The sequence below is a fragment of the Pygoscelis adeliae genome, unplaced genomic scaffold, assembly GCF_000699105.1.
Source record: "Pygoscelis adeliae isolate BGI_AS28 unplaced genomic scaffold, ASM69910v1 Scaffold170, whole genome shotgun sequence".
In the NCBI taxonomy this organism is placed as follows: domain Eukaryota; kingdom Metazoa; phylum Chordata; class Aves; order Sphenisciformes; family Spheniscidae; genus Pygoscelis; species Pygoscelis adeliae.
Window position 1 is genome coordinate 2236963 of NW_008824002.1, and position 19588 is coordinate 2256550.

The window sequence follows — 19588 nt, forward strand, 5'->3', positions numbered from 1 at the left end:
ACTTGTTTTGCCGCTCAGGTGTGTTTCTAATGTGTAAATCAGTAGCGGTTGTGTTTTTGCAGCTTAATAGTTAGTGCTTCCTAAGAAGCTTGGTTTCACACCAAGACAACTGAGGCAGTTTCTATTAGTTTTTATTAGAGCAGGCCTGCTTTGTTGTAAGGAATAAAAATGCTGGTAGACATACAATGAAGGTGCAATATTACACCTTTTTCTTAAACCGCTTTACAGGTTGTATTGCAGATGGGCTCCCTATTATCATCAGAAAAAAACATCTAACTGTAAATTTGATGTAAAATCTGTAACACTTAAAAGCAGTGACAATTTTCTAGACTGATGTATTTTCCTTACTGCAGGGCAGGATTACATACAGTGAATCACTCCAGAAAGAGAGAGAAAATACTTTTTTTAAGGGTAGGTACTAAATTCTTCCACCATACCCACGATTCTGGATATGGCTCCTGTTATCACTGAACTTCAGCAATAAATCCAAGATCCAAAGTTCCTATGTCAGTCCTGAGAAGAACTTTCTTCTGCCTGCCGCACAACTCCTGTAAAGAAGTCCTATTTAAATAAGGCTAGGGTTTAACCAGAAGGCACCAACTTTCCATTTAATGCAATGGTCACACCTAGTATTCAGAATGGCACATTACTCTCAAACGCTTTAACATTCAAGTCAGTGCTGTACTTTAATTACACTGCAGCATAAAATATTTGTTGGTGATCAGAAGTCACTGAATAGATTTCCCGTCAGTTTACATCCCATTATAAGCTGGTCCTCCTCCGCCTTCAGGCACTACCCAGTTAATGTTCTGGCTTGGGTCTTTAATGTCACAGGTTTTGCAGTGGACACAGTTCTGAGCATTTATCTGCAGTCTTGATCCTTGTCCTGTTTCCAGAGGAATATATTCATAAACTCCTGCCAAGAGCAAAAGAGAGCTATCACTTCGGTGAACAGTTTCCCCCTGCATGTATGCTCTACTACTTATCAGGAAGCGTAATGAGGGAAGTATATCACCAGTGTAGTTCAACTGCCTCCTTCCATGTTTACTAATTAGTTTGTCATGAAAGTACTGTTAATATATGTTTTAAGACCTGCACTTGAACCCCCTTCTAGGAGGAGGATTGGGATAGGATGCTTGAAGTAAGTAGTAGGCCAAGTGGATTCTTCCTCAAGTACTTAGTCTTTTGTCTTGCAAAAGCAGCTCAGACGCACATTTTTATTACCTACCTGCTGGACAAAATCTTTGTTCCGGTCCATCGAATACAGCCAAATTCCTGCTCACAGGGATGCTGTCGTCTTTGAGAGTTAAATGAGGAGGCTGGTCATGTTCATGGTTTGTACCGCTTAAAGCCACAGACGACAGGAGATCAAAACTGATTTTTCCGTCAGGCTTTGGGTATTCGATAGGCGTGCAATCTTTGGCTGGCTTGAGCTGAGCAAAATCTGGTCCTAAATATATTTTTAATAAATAAGTTTCAGTATAGAATTACGGTAATTTGCAGTTACTCAAGAGTAGTTTAATTAACTTCCCTTGTCATCAGAATGAAGTATTTCACAAAAGGTAGCATTTTTCATGAGACAAAAAACCACGCTAAGTAGAATAGTGTTTTAATGTCTTCATTTACATTATATGCCACGTAATATGACAAAGTCTGCTTCACTGCCTTCTCGATTTCTTTTCTACACTTTAAGGCCTCACCACTTGACCAGATGTACTCAAGCTTCAACTGAGACCAGAAAAGACTGACATACACATTTAGTATCTTCTTTCAGGAGATAATGAAATTACCTGGATGTTTTAATGTCCATGGTTCCATTCCTCTCAGTAGCCAATAAAATATACCTGTGTAAATCATTCCTCCATACACCCCAAGTATGCTATGGCAGGATGGCCGGATGTTTCTAACCGCATACAGCTCTTTCCACACCCAGGACTTTTTCAGGTTCTCTTCGTATTCTTGCACATCAAGTCCTAAGGCAGTACATTACTTGTTAGGTACCTACAGTACATAAAGACTATCCTTGAAATAAAAAATAATTGCTGAATAAAGGCAATCGTTAGCAATGAAGGCAGCAAAATGAGAATTTCAGAACAGTAAGCTAGGAATATACTAGGCAACATATTTCAGCCTCTTGGGGAGATCCGTTTTGTCGGCAGTTATCGGCAGATATCTACTGCTCCTTTGTAGCCTCTATTAAATGACCCACAAGAAGCATTAAATTGCCACAAACCTCAGCAAAATATAAAGATAACTGGCCAGGTGGCTATATTTGGCACCTCTATGGGAAAACAGCTACTCGCTCATACCTGTGATCCAAGAGCCAGGTTTCTAATTTTAAAGTTGTCAAGTTCAAAAGCTTTTTCTTTAAAAGTTAGGCAACCACAAACATTCCGATTTCAGTAACTATGGCTATGACCCAGTGGATGATGCCAGTGCCAGAGAACAATTTTTCTCCCTTTGTAATGAGGAAGTTAATGAGATACCGTAGACTACAAAGTTTTGATTTAAACTCTTTGATTATATTCTTTGCAAACACTAGACATTGCACGCTTGACATGACACACCTACTGCAGTGTAGTTAAAGCCAAGTCATTATCTTAGGAAAAAAAAAGTTTCTTCAAATGAAAATTTTCCGAGAGCTTCCCCTTCACCGTTCTCCATTACTACTGTATAGGAATAGATGTTCTAAGGAATCAGTTTTAAGCCTTGTCTATACATGAAAACATGCTTCAGTCCATATTTTCTGTCTCTCATAAGCCTCTGGAAAAAAGCTTGTTACCTATGCACAGAGAAGAAAGTGGGCTGTAATGTTCTACTGTCTTGACAAAACCGTAAACAGCTTATAAAACCTGTCTGTCCATAATCAAAACGAGTGGCACGCTACCCAGTAGGAGTGTTTATTGTCTCAGATGGGTTCGAAGCATTTCAACCTGTTATACTAGTTGAAGTTTTAATTGTTCAGCATACCCTCTGTGGCAAGGTGTATTGCATGTTTCAGCTGAATGAGAGCTCACTAGGACTGAATCACCACTACAGAGAAGAAATTTCTAAAATAATAATCAGGTGGCACCTGGCTATAGCGTCCATCTCCAGACTGACTGAAATTCTAATTGGTTTCTCTCTCTGTACAGTCTTTGTTAACAGATTTAAGGGAACAAGCAAGACTTAAATGAATCGCTACAATGCGGTCAGCATCAGGTGATTACTTCAATGTGCTTGCATTACATGTAATAGGAAATACACGTAGTCTCAAACTGAGAAGACTATAAAATTAAAGACAGAAAAAGAGGACTGAAGGAAAAAAGTATCCTAGCAATTAAAACAGTGAAGAGCAAACTTGAAAAGTCTCACCCTGTTTTGCTTACATTTAATCTGTTCCTTCTAATTTTTTTCTCTCTGATTCTGTAGTCTTTCAGTAATACTTTTTGAAACAAAGTGCTAATTTTTAACATCTTTGTAGGAATGAAACATATACTATTCTTGTTTACTTATACAGGAAGTGTAAGCTTACTTTTCAGATGCTCATTAGAGGCATATTTTTGTTCTAGCAGTAGGATCAATACTTAAGAATAACTAAGCAAAACTTTAATTTCTTTCTTAAATCATTTAACAGTATAAATAGTAAATAAACAATAGGTATCTTTTTAAACCACCACACTCATTTAATGATTTATTTGCATTCCCAACTAATTCTTTCAGACACATTTAGTTACCGCTAAGCTGTTGGTGGTTCCAACTGAACACAAGGTAATTACAAATCAAAGTACAGTGATCTTACCTATTGTCTTTGACTGGAGATTTTCATTGATTAATTGGCTGAAGATGGCTTCTGAAGCCAACATGCCGCTTTTCATTGCGGTATGTGTCCCTTTGATCTTAGGAACGTTCATGAGTCCAGGACTGCAACCAATTAATAATCCACCTGGGAAGGTGAGTTTGGGTATGGACTGAAGAGGAAACAGAAAGAAAAGTGGTTTGTTTGTTTTTGGTTTTTTTAAAGTGAAAATAACATTCTGAAAATGAAACTGGCATGAGGCTTGAGTGTCCTTTACATTTTTAGACTTGTATGTGCACTATCTAAAAATACACCAGAGTTGCTCCACTTAATCAGGGAATTTTGGCATAGTAAGCAAATAAGAATACAGACGTCATACTGGGACTGAGTATAAAATAATGACAATATTTTCCTTATATCCTCTTTCCAGTTGCAACACAGTCTGCAACAAGACTGTGGTATGTCACCCACCGATACCGTTTTCCTCCTTTAAGAACTTAAGTGAATTCTTTAAAAAAAAAAAGAGACATTTGTGTTCCCGTTTTCCACACAGTAAGTTGATGCATCTCATCTAACAGTTTATTACTCAGTGCTTTTTTCCCCCCGAATCTTTTCTGTGAAACTGCACAATGCCCTCCTCGACCCTCTCCAGGTCCCGCTTATTTTAGAAGTTGGTCAGCAGCCAACAAATACATTTTTGGTGCAAAATCATTGTCTTACTCCCATTCTGTAAGAAGCATAACGTCATTGAGGACAGTCAACTCGCTTATTAAAGCTGCCTGAAAGAATTCATTTTTTAATAGCCTAAATAATTTGACCCCAAACAAGTAGTTTTATTTCATGAAATATGTCAAAAAAATGTATCCCTTGAAATTCAAGATGATCTGAAACAAACATTTTGTTTCTTCTGCTTGTTCAATTGTTACGTGTTTACTATTCACCCAGGGCTGGCCACTTTTGAATATTCATATAGTTGCCACTAAAAAAAAGTTGTACTACACATCATTTCCCCTGTGTTTCGGGCAAGTTGTTTAATCACAGACTTAGTGATTTGGTTTGTAGGAAAGGTAGTTTAGGCTGAAAACACAACTACAAGTTTTAACTTACTTTTCAGTGACCAGAAGTCATAAGTTCTGCTATATAACAGTATTTCAAAGGAATTAAGTATGTAGGACATCCTTCCTTTTCACAAGACCTTCGGCTGAAAACAGTTATTCCGTCATATCTATTAGGATGCAATGATGCAGCACTGACATAAGCATAGAAAAATTTCTCGACTGACTCTGAATTACATAAAAAGATGGTGATCAAGTATTTTTCTTCTGCAACAACTGTTGCGCTTAATAGGTACTTAGTGACCAACATACTGTCAAAGTATAAATGAGATTAGTCATATAACGCAAAAGGTTACACGTACTGCAGCTTCGTTAGTAATTCTCATGATTAGTACTACGGCACTTGGTGCCTGTTTTCACAGTCAGTTTATCGAGCTGAAGGAACGCATCACGCCAGCATGGCACGAGACCTCCCTGCCCTTGAGATACAAGGTGAAATCCTTTCAACCGTGAGCACCTGAAGAAGCCACCACCCTCTTGGCAGCAAGTAGACAAAACAAGGCTGATTTGGAGGAGGGAGGAAGGGGAGACTCCTGCTCCCTGCAGAGTCCTCCCCTCCCAGCAGACAAGGAACCCCACATTCTCCTCCCCTTAGCTCACCTCAGGGTTGAAAATCTGGTAAGTGAGTCTATCGTTTGACACTTGCATGGGTCATCAATACGAAGGTTATTTTCCCTGATATTCATAATACACATTGCTCAACAGCAACACCTTTTATTTCTTCCACAAAACTCTTAAATCTTTTAAAAGTTTTTGACAAAATGGAGATGAAACAGAGGGCACATGGGAATTTCTTAATTTTAGGTGCTTGATTTTGCACCTTTAATAAACAAAATTAATAATAGCTATGTAGATGTAGTCTATTAAACTCTGTCCCCTCCCTCCACATATCCCAAAAAGCTACAAAATCAGGGAAACATCCAAAAGCACTTGCTCTCTCTCACACCAACTTAGCATCACTGCATGTTAAAGACTAAAGAACGTGGTCATAAGGTTATCTATAACGGACAAAAAAGTTCAGATTGATGGTAATTTTATACACCTATTTGATGCAATACTGTCACCAAAATGAAAACTGGAGCTACAGAACTACTTACATAAGAAAATATTCCTGGACTCCAGTGATGCAAATGAGTCAGACTGCTACAGTTATTAATCAAAGCAACACATGCAAAAGAAGAGCTAATCTTAAAAGTCTTCCTAAGTGACTCATCAATAAAGCTTTTTTTTTACTGAAAGCATGTATTAAAAAAAGCCATTTAAAAATGTGACTTCATGATTAACTAGACAATTCTATCTACAGGAAATAAAAAACCCCAAAACACAAAAAACATGCTTTTATATGAGGAACAGTGCAAAGAAAGTGACATGTTTTAAATCCAGCAAAGAAGAAAGTCCAGAGATTAGGCAGAGATGAGCAAGAGCTGTAGTCCTACTGCCTGTGTAACAGCACAAACAATGTCTGTAAGTGACTTAAAAAATATCATGTTCTTTCAGCCATATGCTTCAAGCAGTGTAACGAATATGCAACTGAAGTCACAATCTGGCTACTTCATCAAAGCCAGAAATTCAATGACTATCTGCGATAGAGAAACCAGTGCATGGGGTGGAAAGAGAAGCCCCCCCTTGCATAAAAGTCTAGATTAAAACATCCTGGCATTTTGTATCTTACCTGTGTCAATAATGGACCGACAATGGTTTCTGAAATAAGCTAGTAACACAGTCGTGTTACAACGTAATATGACATATTTCCACTTGAGAGTGGACAACGTAATCAACCCGCAGGCTGCTTGAACCCACACAACTCCGTCCCAGGCATGCACACTGGTGTCAAAGCCTAACTCCACAAGACTGTGGCAAGAGTTACGCTGCTGTTGAAATTCTACTTGTATTGCAAGAGCTGCACAAAGCCACATTTGTACCAAAGAAGAAAGACAAAGTAGTCAGAGAGCAGAATGGAATGGCCCCACACACAGGCTGCGGATCATGAACGCTCAGGCTAGTTTTAAGTTCCAAACTGAAAGGAGCATCTAGAAGATGGATCTGGGAGTCCAGGACACCCAGCCACATCCCGTGTTTCAGGACTCCCACATAAGAAGCTAACAGGTTGAAAGGACTTTAGCTGTTAAATTCTAGACTATTTCTCCCGCAAGTTGTTCCAACCCTTTCAACTGACCTTAAGTCTCAATGAACACATTTTTAAAATTTAAGCTTTTAGACTCCTTAAGGGAACAAAATGAAGAAGGTACTCCATCTCCCAAGAAAGCAGAAATTCAAAGTTGTGCATGAAAGATACCAGAGGTATCTGTACTTGAGGAGGCGGAGACTTTTATCTGCCAAGCTACATAACAATTTCAGCACCATCACTGACTTAAGGGTCAAACATTGGAAAGAAGTTCCCTCTGCTAGGATGAACAAGTAATTTGGAAAATACGCTCCCTTCCCCCAACGCCACAAAAACAATAGACGAGTGGTGCTACCCTCTCTTCCCCAGGGTTCCAGGCACAACAAAGAATTATCTGTAGCTTCTTTGCTGCTGAACACATCTGATTGCAATAAGCTCTACTTCATATTTCATTTTGAAAGTAAAGTGACTATGTCAGAAGATTTTTAGTACGACAGACACTAAGTCTAGCAAATCTCAGCAGCCAGTATCCAGCAAGATAACAAGGCTTTTCTGTCCAGAAAATTCAGCCTTATTCATCTTTATTATAGTTCAGTCGTTTCCCCAACAGCATGCAACCTGAATCTACAGCACTGAAAACACGGCTATAGAGAACTCAAAGTAAAAAACTTCATGAAAAAGTTACCTGGAAACCACCTTCATTTAACGCTCTGGCACCATAGGCAATCCTTGTTCCACCCTCCAAAGTAGGCTGTACACTAGGATGGTGCTTCCACCTCTGAAACTCCCTAAATGGATTCAAATAGGGATTTTGATAATCTAAACCAACCTTAAAAAAAAAAAAAAAAAGTACAACATTAATGAAAACAAAGTATGAAATTTCAACAAAAGTTTGAAAAGAAAACAATCACATATTACCACATCAACTCTTTAAATCTATTTTATACTAAACCAACCTCAGGATCTTTCTACTTGGAGAAACTACTGCCAAAAATGCATTCTATTAACAGGATAGTAGAAGCAAATCTGAGAATTTGCTGCTATAAGACTGTTTTCTGCCCTACCTGAAACCCAAAGCATGGAAAATATTTAATTGCATTGTAACATAATTTAACTGCATTCCATCTTTGAAATAAAATAGTGGAATTAAATTAAACATGGTTTAATGGGCAGGACAAGCGAGAAAACTTGTTTTAAATTTGTGTTTCAAAACCTCTTTGCCCTAGAAAAGCTGGAAGAGGAGGTAAACAATTATTTCTAGATAGTTATGCCCTTGTGCTCACACATTTTAAACAGTTCTTCACATAGTTTAGCGGAGTCAATTACCATTTCCAATTAGGTGAGCCATTGTAATAAAGCACAGGGGAGCAATGATGAAAGCAGAAAATGGGGGGAAAAGACTGCCAATTGGCTGGATGCCTAGGATTCTTCTTATGCATTTGAGAATTTGCTCAAAGATACACTCTGCACTTCCCATCTTTAATATACTCCCAAAAGGACTTATGTTGCCAAATTTTCCCCTTTTGAGAAAGGGATTATTCCTGGTTCCTGTAAGCTTTATTTGAGACAAGTAACAAAACATATCGTGAGTCAGTAACAAACAGTACCTTGATTTCTCCGCAGCTCACTGCCTTTAGAGCACTGTTTGCATCTACTTTCCTTGCTAGATAAAGTTAATGAACAATTTTCAAAACACGTGCAAGATAATCCTACTCCAAGAATCAGCTCAGACTGACATAGGCGTAAAGTTCAAAGACAAAAAAGTGCTTGTGTGTTCACACAAAAGTTGATTTTCTCCTGTCTGAACTGAAGATAATATGAACATTACTGATTACCATTCTCTGTAAGAATCAGAGCTCTCTACCCTTCTAAAAAACAAACAGCATTTGAATGTCTACTGTCCGTACTTATTAATTCCAATATTGGAAATCTGCACAGGACAAGTATGTATGTCTAAGAAAAGCTAACAAGTTTTTTCAATGTTTCTTACAGAACGGTTAGACAAAAATACAGCTTCCCCCCCCACCATGCACTCAGGAATCCTTCCGAAATCTAGGAGACCAAAGGGTCACCTCAATCCCATGCTGCTAAAAGTGCAGAATGTGTCCCTGACTCTTACAACATCTGTGTGTAAAGCACACGCACAGGATAAGTAGCGCATGCTTCATTTAGGACTGTAGGTGCTAGCAAAACATTTCCAACCATTGCTCCTTGCACCACCGGCTGGCAGAACAACAGCCTCTCTAGCGATCTCAACGCTTCTGATAAAGAGGCAGTAAGAAGCTGCCGGTCCAATTCAGAGAGACAGTTGCTAAAGAGGGCACACGTCAAACGGGGCGAAAAATGGTAAGAACAAACTGAAGATCTCAGAAATGGAAGGGATGCTGCTTGTGGAACCGCGGAGTGCTACACTTTATGTGCTTCTCTCATAAACTGCACATGCACCCAAGGTTGACACATGAATGAGGAAACTGAATTGTACAAAGTGTATGTGATTTAGGTATTTCCTAGCTTGCAAAAATTTTGCGAGCACAGTTTTGAATAATCATCCGGTTTTGGCTTTACCAAAATTTGTTTGGTTTGCAAAAAAGGCATTTGTAAGTTTTCCATTTTGTTCTTAATAAAAGACACTACATTAAAGACAGATTAATGTGACAAATTAACCTTCACGAATATGAGAATAAACACACTCAAGACTGAGAACGCACTGAATTTGGTCCGTTGCAACTCTTGTGTTTTAATCTTCACATTAAAACAGAGAAAAGAAATTGCATAAAAATGAAGCCCAAACAACAACAAACAAGCATGAAATAAACACCTTCACTCACCACAAATCCAAGAGCAACTAAAGGTTCACCCTCATTTAAGTGATAAAGAAAGGATCCTCCGTATGTACGTCTGTCTAAAGGCCAGCCTACAGTATGTTCCACTCTTCCTGGTTTCCATTTCTTTTCATCAATAGTCCATAACTGAAATGAAGATCACAAAAAAATTACTTTCTATTGCCAAGTAATGGCCTTTCAATAATATAATAAAAGACAAACACACAAATAAGTATAGAAGAAAATTAACTTACTGCGATGACCAATGCATAAACTCATACAGCAAAATATCAGGTAATAAGCACAAATACTTGTTTTAGGTTACCATGTAAGAATTTCCTAATACTTCTCTTTCAGTCACGTTTTCTGATGCGCAACATTTCAAGAGACTCCAGCACTATACCCAAAATTTTAATTCAACTACAAGACCCTTTATATTAGTGACTTTGATAGATACTTCTGCCAAGGAATGCAATGCTTACATTGACTCTTTTCTTTAAACGCTTTATTTTTTCATATGAACCACTGCAATTTCTTCACAAGTTTTTCAAGGTTAGGCTTAACAATATGTCTGAGCTGATCCAAATATTTGCTGTCAAACAGGTTGTCCTCTCTCTGCTCTCTCCTACACATCTCCAGTACTCATCTGACCCATGCTGAACTCACAGAAGCATCTTCACATTTCCACCAGTGAGTCAATTTTCTGCTCATTTCACAAAACATCTCTTCACCGTGGAGTTATATGCCAGGTGCAGTCTAATGACAAGAGGGCAGCTGAGCACCATTAGATCAGCTCAAGCATGGAGAGGGCACATCTACATTAATGTTCCAGCTTAGATTAAGGAGCACATTGTTGAGCAGGATTCCTGATTCCTCCCGCTTACTGTGCCTTGGTTCACATCGTACAGCAGCCATGGAAGGCATGAACTGGATTCCTTTCACATGAAACTAAACTGTAAGACAGGCTCCAGAAGCCGACCTAAAGCATTCCAGTCACGAAAGGGCACTCAGTCCATGGGCCTAGACCAAAGCTAGTCCGAAGTAAAAATAATGCTGAAACGTGCATAGTGTGGATATCTGCTCATCAGCACCAACTATTTCACTTTACAGATCCATTCCTATTGGACTGTCCTATTTGCCAAAGCAGACACAGTCTCATCTGGAAGCAGAAGAACTCTACAGTAAAACCCTGCTTTAATGACAACTTAGGTATTAGAAATTGTAACTAATACTACGCCATACATCACAACATTTACAGAGTGGTTATTCTCTGCAGAAGTGTAAACTAATTATTTAAACAAGTATTTTGTAGCTGGAAGTACATGCTTAAAGTAATAAATAAAGAATGAGTTATAGTGAAACTCTGAACATATTCTAAATAACACAGTTCTTTTTCATGAGTGATACTTCCCGAGTATAAGATATTTCAAAAAGGAAAGCTGATCCTTATCCCAATTTTATAAACCCAGTGAAGGGATTTTTTGGGGAAAAAAGGTCATCCAAAAGGTGTTTCAGAGAGCATGAGTCATCATCTGCAACAGCCCTTTTCTCTCTCTCTAATGAATATACAGAAAATCCGTAGAAAGCCTTTCCTCCCCTTCTCAGGTACTAAACCCCCCTACAATTAGGCAGCATGAATCCCTCTCTCATTTAGTAAAAGTACTGAAAACTGATTTCACAAATGAATGTAATTTGAAATCAAATTAAGACATTAACAGAGTGGATTCACAGGTACCTCTAGTTATAACACAGATATAAAAGAAGAAGCAGCTGAAACAAAACAGTCACAATATTCAGGGAGCATCTTCTCTGATCAGCTTCAGAATAGCAAAGATTCCGAAGTCTGAAAGTGTAACTGAAAATCTATCATTCTAATGTCTTACATAAGTTAGCCTGAAAGCAAACAGAAACTACCTTATAGCTTCACAGTATTTTCCCTAATTGTTAAAATTATGCAGGTGATACCTCTTTCAGTCCAATGCCATAGCTCTGGGGTTGACATTTCTCCCTTAGATTGTATTTTTTGTACAGCTGTTTGGCTAGATGCCCATGACAACCTTCAGCAAAGACTGTGACTTTACCATGGAGTTCCAAGCCTCTTTCAAAGGTAGCCTGCAAAAGTAAAGCATTTCATCGGCGGTTAGATCTGTGCCACGCCAAACTCATAGCAAGAAACTGGAGGACAATAAAGTGATTTTACACTACTTTGTGGCATTGCCCAGAACCTACAAACCATCGCAAGCTATGGCTCTAGTCCAGTTGTCTTTTCCACCTAACCATGATACACCCCTGGCAAATCTTGTAAGGGGATTCCAGCAAAGCAGCACTACAGTGAAATCGCCGTTCGCTACTGAAAAAAAAAGAATCTCTTCCAGATCGGAGGATACTTAAATCACATCTGCTCGTTCCTATGATGCAAAGAAACCCTAACAGAACGAAGAATCTTAACCTATAACTTCACAGTTTAATTTTTGCTCATGAAGTCACATTACAATAAAACATAATCCCCTCCACACACACATATATGATAGAGGCTAGACAGACACACCAGATCAGAAAAACCTGCATCACCCCTGCCCCCAAAAGAACCCACTACCTCAGAATAAAGTTACTATAATATTACACCAATCTTACATGTTAAAACATGCAGTAAAATTAAACTATGTTAAGTATCACTATAAAAAAAACTCTCATCAAAAATTCCAACAATGAGATTGAGGGGAAGATAAGGGGAACCAGCATACTCACGTACGAGCATGTCACCTGCATATGTGAGCGCATTGGACGAGAATATTACTAGATTATATTTGCAATACGAGGATACAAGATTCTAAATATACATAATCTTGCAGGGAAAGAAAGAAAAAAACTTGATTTGAGACAGAAAGGTTAACGTTGAAACAGATAATGAAGACAGTTTTGGATGAACATATCCAGCAGTACCCAATAAAACCATCTCAAGGTAAACCAGCATAGGTCCAGAAGAAGCTTATTGCTTTGGTTTTGAATTGTCTCTCAGGTGAAATCTGCTTGTAACTTACTGCTTGGAAATCTCTGAAAAAAGCTAGCAAATGAAAATGTTCCCTCTAGTTGGGAATGACCTTTAAACAGGAGTTACAAGATTTTGCCAATTTTTTTGTGTATTCATTGAATTTCTGATTGCCAACCTGAAAGTGAACTAAGCTTACAAAATACTAAGAGAACTACAGGAACTTACTACTTGATCTAAAGATTAAAAATATATACTGTCCGATTTGAAGTAGATTTATATAAAATAAACCAACTTAGAGCAATGACTTAAAAGTTTGGGAGTATTTTTATTTATTTAATATTAGAATTCTAAGTAAACAAATTTTTATTATGTTTTTGCTGAAGAATGCTCATAAGCTCTTAAGATGACCTCCATTTACTGAAAGCAACCAGGAAAAAACAATATTAACAATGCTTAAACATTTAAATGGGAAAAAAAAAGATTCCCAGGAGCAGAATAACAAGTCAGTAGGATCAGAAAGCCAGCAGTAACCATATGACTCCACATTGTAAATATCAGAATTCATGAATTTGAAACATTTCAGTAACATGACAAAGTTGTATTTCACAGTTAACATCCTTCTCCAGCACCTACACAAGAATCAATGTGCAACTTTTTACTGTGCATTTTTTCCATTGGCATTTTTGTTTGATTGGTGTCGACTGCAAGGTGAAATTCTATTCATTAACCACAGCCTATTTGATTAGGCTCTGTACAAACACATTGAAGATATTCTTGCCTTGAAGTTTATACAAACTACGTTTATTTACCTGAACTTTTATACGCTGGCGGTATTATCAGCTGACCTAACTGACAGTTAAAACACTTGAATACTCAAAAATTTGTTTGCTGTTGTGGCACACTAATTATGTGCATTAAAGAAGTTAACAGACACATTCTTCCAGAATAAATGGGGAGGCGGGGGGGGAAATCTAGGCTTTGAGGATGCTTTAAAAAAAAATTAAATCATAGTTCCTCCCCACTTTGAAACCAAACCAACCCCCAATTAATCTTTATTACCGCAGCAAGTTGCACGCATCACTTCCGTCTCCTACTGGAGAAAACCCATACCTGAAAATAAGCGCCTGTCTACCCCCTGCAGGGGACAGACAATATTACACTGAGAAAATGTGTCACTTTTCCCTGCCACCCCTTCCTCCTTCATTGGCTGTATTCTCTTAAAACAAGAACGAGTCTTTCTTCTCATCCCCTGCCTTAAATGGGAAAATAGCCCACACTTTTATGTGAAAGTAAATACCTCTTTGAAACCCTATGTAACTAGTAAGAAACCTTATAAAAGAAAGTAAATCTTAAGAAAGAACTTGCACCCGTAATTTCTGTAGCCAAATAATTCTGTGTGAAAGTTGTTCTGAGGTGCCAAATTCTCCCTACATATTGCACAGGGAAGCGACACGCTTACCGCAGGTTCTGGGTTCCACTAAAAATCAGTCAAAGTCCGACACTTAGGGCAGGGAGTCACCCTCTGGATACAGAAATGTGACCAACCAGCAAAAAGGTACAGAGCTTCAGTCTGTACCTTGCCCCAACAAGGTAGACAGGCTGTCAACAAAGGCGACTGCAGTTGTACATACCAAAGAAAACAAATCAGCCAGAAGCACACTCTTACATGTTGCTAGTTATCAGCTGGACAACAGCTTTCTGTTTCACCTTCGCACCTTTTTTCCAGGAGTTCCTGGAATTCCTTCCTTTGTTTCCTGCTTTCACAGACGCCAAGACACCCTTACAGTATTTCCTTCAAGTCACCCTCAAACAAACCTTCCTTCTGCGAAGGCTTTTTCTGCTAATCTCAGAAGTAGTTTACAACATTCTGAGACCAGAACTTTCACAGGTAATCGATCCATTTTGTATACAGAGAGGGAAGACAGGTACTGAATTTTACACTTTTTCTTAGGCTGCAGCAAGACTACTGATGGCAGTAGAAGCAGATATATCACAATTTCCATAATGAGACCCCTAGTGATGGGTAAGAAAGCTACTTACTTTAGGCGCTCCATCCTTTTGAATGCCTACATCATTAGTTGCTATCCCTTTCACGCTACCATCTTCATGAAAAAGAACCTTTGGAAATATTTAAACAAAACAAACAAACAAACAAACATTTTAATGATCTGTCATTTCAATCCATTCATAAAAAGTTCTAATGCAGAACTTCTAAGCACTACGTTTTTAACAGTCAAACTTGAAGATTATGTATGTATTAACATACTGTATGATCCACTTGCACTTTGCTGGATCTGGGCCAGGGAATTTAGGCACTGAAACAGGGTTTTCACAATACACTTCTTTTAAGATGAATGTTGTGAATGTACAAATAAACTGGGAGTCGAGTGAAGGGGGTTCCAGAAATGCTTTTCATATACACGCTGATGTCATTATTACCTCAGCTGCTGCGTAGCCTGGATAAACCTCAACACCCAAAGCTTCTGCTTGTTCACCGAGCCAACTCACAAAGTGGCCCAGACGTACTATGTAATTTCCATGATTAACCATTGGAAGTCCTAGGCAAGAAAGACACACAAACACAAAACAGAACACTAAGCAAAATAACAGAAGTTGTATACATCAGATGTATCTTCTTCTACAACTACTGTCTCCACAGTAATGCCATGTATTATTACAGCCATCACCTACAGGGTCCCTATCACTGGAAGCCATTACATTCTACATACACTTGCTGTATGCTACATTGAATCAAATCGTTTCATTCATGGAAAAGTTGAAAAAGATACTGAGAAAGATGACTTTTTATTACCTCACCAAACTTTACCTGGAAGAATTGGCACTGGAATTCTAGATTTCTTTGTTAAAATTCCAAACTTGTCTTCAGTTACAGGAGTATTAAGTGGAGCCTACATAAAAAGAGAAAATAGAAACAGTACTGAGAGTTATGTTTTTCTAGCCAATCCAACAAAAAAAACCAAATCAAACAATCGAACTGGCAGTCAATTAAAGGTTTAATAAAGCACTTCTACAGGGAAGCATTGTAAGAGAGAAGATAAAATACCTTATGAGGCAGTCATCAGGCAAGAAGTAACACAATTACTGAGGTAAAAAAATCTGGAACAGGGCCTTGCCAATAACTTCTACAGTTTGTACGCAGGCTTGTACTACATCAATATTCTAGAGCTTTCTAAAGCAGGCAGCTCAACTTGCATGTTTAGCCCAGTAAGATGAAACAACTAGTCGACGGCCCACTTCTTGCAGCTCCCAGGTGACAGCAGGCAGCCGGCTGTAAGTCAGATGGCTGTTCTGGCAGAGATGGCAGCTCATCTCTTGCTATCCTCCCTCCTAAAAGCATCTTAGGCCTCCGTAACACCACTATGTCTGCACAAAAATCACTGTACTATGCGCCATTTCCTGAGACTATGAAGAACTATCATACAGACGCAACAAGTCTGACATTGCTAGGAATCGACCATCTTACTGCTTGTGCACGGGAGCTGGATTCTGCACATACATGCAGTAAGTGTAGTGCATCCCAGGATGCACCAGACATACTGCGTAGATGCAGCAAGACTACTATATAAAAGAGCAAAGGCCACAGCATATCTGTGTAGACATAAAAGATTAGCATTGTCGAACTAAAGGAAACAGACTAAAAAGAAGGTAGGGGCTTTTTTGTTTTGTTAGATCAACATATCTTAAAATGGTACTAAGTACCAAGGTACTAAGTCATACCAGAATGAGTCAGATAGGGAGTTCATTACAAGCCAGCGATTAATTTCAGTGTTTACATGCTCATACATACCCCTCGCTCCTTCCAGTCCGGAAAGAGTTCTTGTAAGGACCTTGGCTCAAGACAAGCACCAGACAGTGTATGCGCACCAATCTGAGGAGCCTTTTCCACCAGACAAACACGTATTTCTTTGCTATGCTCCGCAGCTAACTGTTTGAGTCGAATAGCTGCAGAAAGACCCGCAGGGCCTGCTCCAACAATGACAACATCAGCTTCCTCTGCAAATCTTTCCATGTTTACCCCTATAATAGAAAAAAAGATAGAGGGATAAATCAATCTTCAATCTCCTCCAGTCTCTCTCTCACTAAACCTTGCTCTGTAATACTGGCTATCGCAGTAGTACTACCATGCATAAAAGGAGGCTGAAAATTTAACAGAATCCCCACTTCAGTACTTGGAAGAGTGCAGAAGGATATTAGCACCCCAATGTAAAATCAGCCCTTTTTAAGTTGTAAGGAGATATACCATAAAAACATATACTCAATCTCTATGCACCACGAGTAAGTATCACCTTAGAACGTTAAACTTAAGAGCCCAGCTGGCTAGCTGTATCAAAGACACTCAGTGAAACTCCAGGTAAAGAAGAAAGAAAAGAAAAGAGACCCTTATTCAGAACAAGTTACTTTATTTTACACTAATTAATCAGTATCTTTTCTGGAATTGAAGCCATTAAAACTGCTGAATGAAGAGACTGGAATGCCCAGAGATACATATTAATCTTATTTTCTCACAAACTCTCATGGTAAGAACAACTGAAAAAATCCAACAGATACATACCTGACAGAATTAAATCTTGTTGTGATAGTCACTAAAGCAAAAGCTGCTTATATATTTTCTTTAAATAACTAGGATCAAGTTTAACCTGATCCCATTTTATAGCATTAAAGACATTCATTGTGAGATAGCAACCACAAAGTTTCATTTGGAATATTAGTACTGTATTTAAGAGTACAGAATTTCTCTAAAAAGAAAAAAACAGCAACACATTTCAGTACCTTTAAAACTAAGCAATAATAACAATAAAGCAGCTTTTAAAGAATGTGTTTTTTCACCTACCTTCCCATCGTTTGTCTTTGTCCCGAGGATGAATTGTATAATGCGTAGTTATGCGAGGCACAGAGGCAGTAGATGCACATCTTGCGATGTGCAGTGATGGAAGGCAGTCTCTCTTTATCAAATTCAGAGCATGAAAGCACTGACGTGCTGCAAAAACAAAAAACAAATTTGTCAAATCAGTCATTTTCCAAGTTTTTCGACTTTTCAGAGACCCAAGTGGCACAACAAATATGACAGCTCCCCCCACAAAGGCCACCAGGTGATGTGAAGATGAGGACCCATAAACACAGATTTTTAAATTTTCGAGTTAGAAATGCGCTGTATAATTTTGTATTGGGGGAGAAAAAAAAAAAGTGAGGAGCTTCCCCTTTAAGCATTCTTCACATAATACCACTCAATACACTGGCCAGCCATTTCTGACAGCTGACATAAGATAACACGCGTGTACACAGGTGAAACACATTTTAAGTTCCTAGTTCAGTTTGAACTTCAGAAGATTTATTTCAGACTTCATTAAAAGTGACCAAACAACTGTAGAGATAGGACATGCAAGTTCATCCCTTCTGACATCTCAACACATGTTGAGACACACAGTTTGGGCTGATACTAGACAATTCATCTAAAGTAAATGTCATGGTCTACAATAAAAGCTCAGACTTAAAACCAAGCATACTTTAGCCAAAGCTAGGAACAGTAGATACAGTTAATCGTTACCTTTGCTGCAGATACGTTAAATTCTAATTTGTTCTTGCAACAATTCTTTTTAAGCAAATGGACCAAATGAAAGTTTAAAATGATCAAAACAGGACTCTGTTCAGAAGGCCTATTACATGTTGCATTCTTGTTCTGATTTTCCTCTTTCACAAAAGAAATTATGAAGATGTGTGCAATTCGTACTCAGAGAACTAGTATGTTTAGCACCAAAACTAGTTACAGTTAAAAGATCTGTGAACTAATACACCTTGACAGGTATTTTTCCTTTCTTTAAGGATTCCCCTTCTTAAAGTAGAGTATTTCTGTAAAACTATGTAAGTAAAATCACCAACATCCTACGACCGACATGTTTTGTTGAGAAAGGCGATTGGCAAGGCCAGCACAAATATCCCCCATCGTAACTCTGCACAGTGACAGTCAGGACACTGGTCTCTATATGCAAGGTAGTAAGTATTATCTATGTTGGTTTCTTAACAGCAATTTTGTACTTAACTGACATAACATAAAAGCTATTATCATACCATCTCACGACTCTTAATTACCCTTTATCTGCAAGCAGGCAGGATCTGAGAACAAGCAATGTATTTTACAAGCATGGTAACAACTACACCTACACATTAAAACATGACACCTCAACTTAATTTTTGAGATATTTTTATTTGAGCAGAACTGACGGTACTACGAATTACAGAGTATAGTTAAGAAAGCGTCAATTATTTCACACACACGCAGAAGAAGTGAAATTCAGCTCGGGACCCGTCTAATAATTGCCAAGGCAGGTCCAAACCCTGAAGGGGCAGATTCTTCCCAGCGAGAGAACTGAACTTGTGCCACCACGCCACTGAGAGCTTACAGCCTCGGTAACGGGATGCGAAGCGTTCGCGCGAAGGGCTGCAAGCAACCTCTAAGAAGAAACTTTACTCTTCCGCAGCTCTTTACTAACTGCTGTCGGGATGCCGCCTCTACAATTACTTCGCCAGTAAGGGCACGCATGCAACTGCTTCATTCTATCCCTTAAAACAGGTAACACCTACTGTCACTCAAAAAAAAGGTACACTTCTTACGCACCACGTTACAGGCAGAACACGTTAGCAACCCGCAGTTCCGACGCGGCCAGCGCTCGCGGACAGCTCTGCCCTCCCCTTCAGGGGCGCCTTCGGACGGGGAGAGGCCGCTGGGGCCGTCCCACC

At 38.7% G+C, this 19588-nt stretch overlaps 2 protein-coding genes across 2 annotated transcripts in view; one reads left to right on the plus strand and one right to left on the minus strand.

Annotated features, from left to right (window-relative positions):
• Positions 1-283: 283 nt before the first annotated feature.
• Positions 284-19551, minus strand: ETFDH (electron-transferring-flavoprotein dehydrogenase). The gene is made up of 13 exons (XM_009325205.1): positions 19467-19551; positions 17685-17831; positions 16641-16870; positions 15660-15741; positions 15272-15390; positions 14873-14950; positions 11806-11952; positions 9847-9987; positions 7704-7847; positions 3782-3950; positions 1791-1973; positions 1229-1450; positions 284-916 (listed from the first exon to the last, which is right to left on the minus strand). Exons 3-13 carry the CDS (start codon positions 16860-16862, stop codon positions 753-755), a joined length of 1671 nt encoding a protein of 556 aa, XP_009323480.1. The 5' UTR covers positions 16863-16870; positions 17685-17831; positions 19467-19551; the 3' UTR covers positions 284-752.
• Positions 19267-19588, plus strand: part of LOC103918068 (chromosome unknown open reading frame, human C4orf46) — a 2741-nt gene continuing 2419 nt past the window's right edge. The window contains exon 1 of the mRNA XM_009325311.1: positions 19267-19377. Within this exon, the coding sequence (XP_009323586.1) occupies positions 19267-19377 (111 nt within the window). The remainder of the gene's footprint in view (positions 19378-19588) is intronic.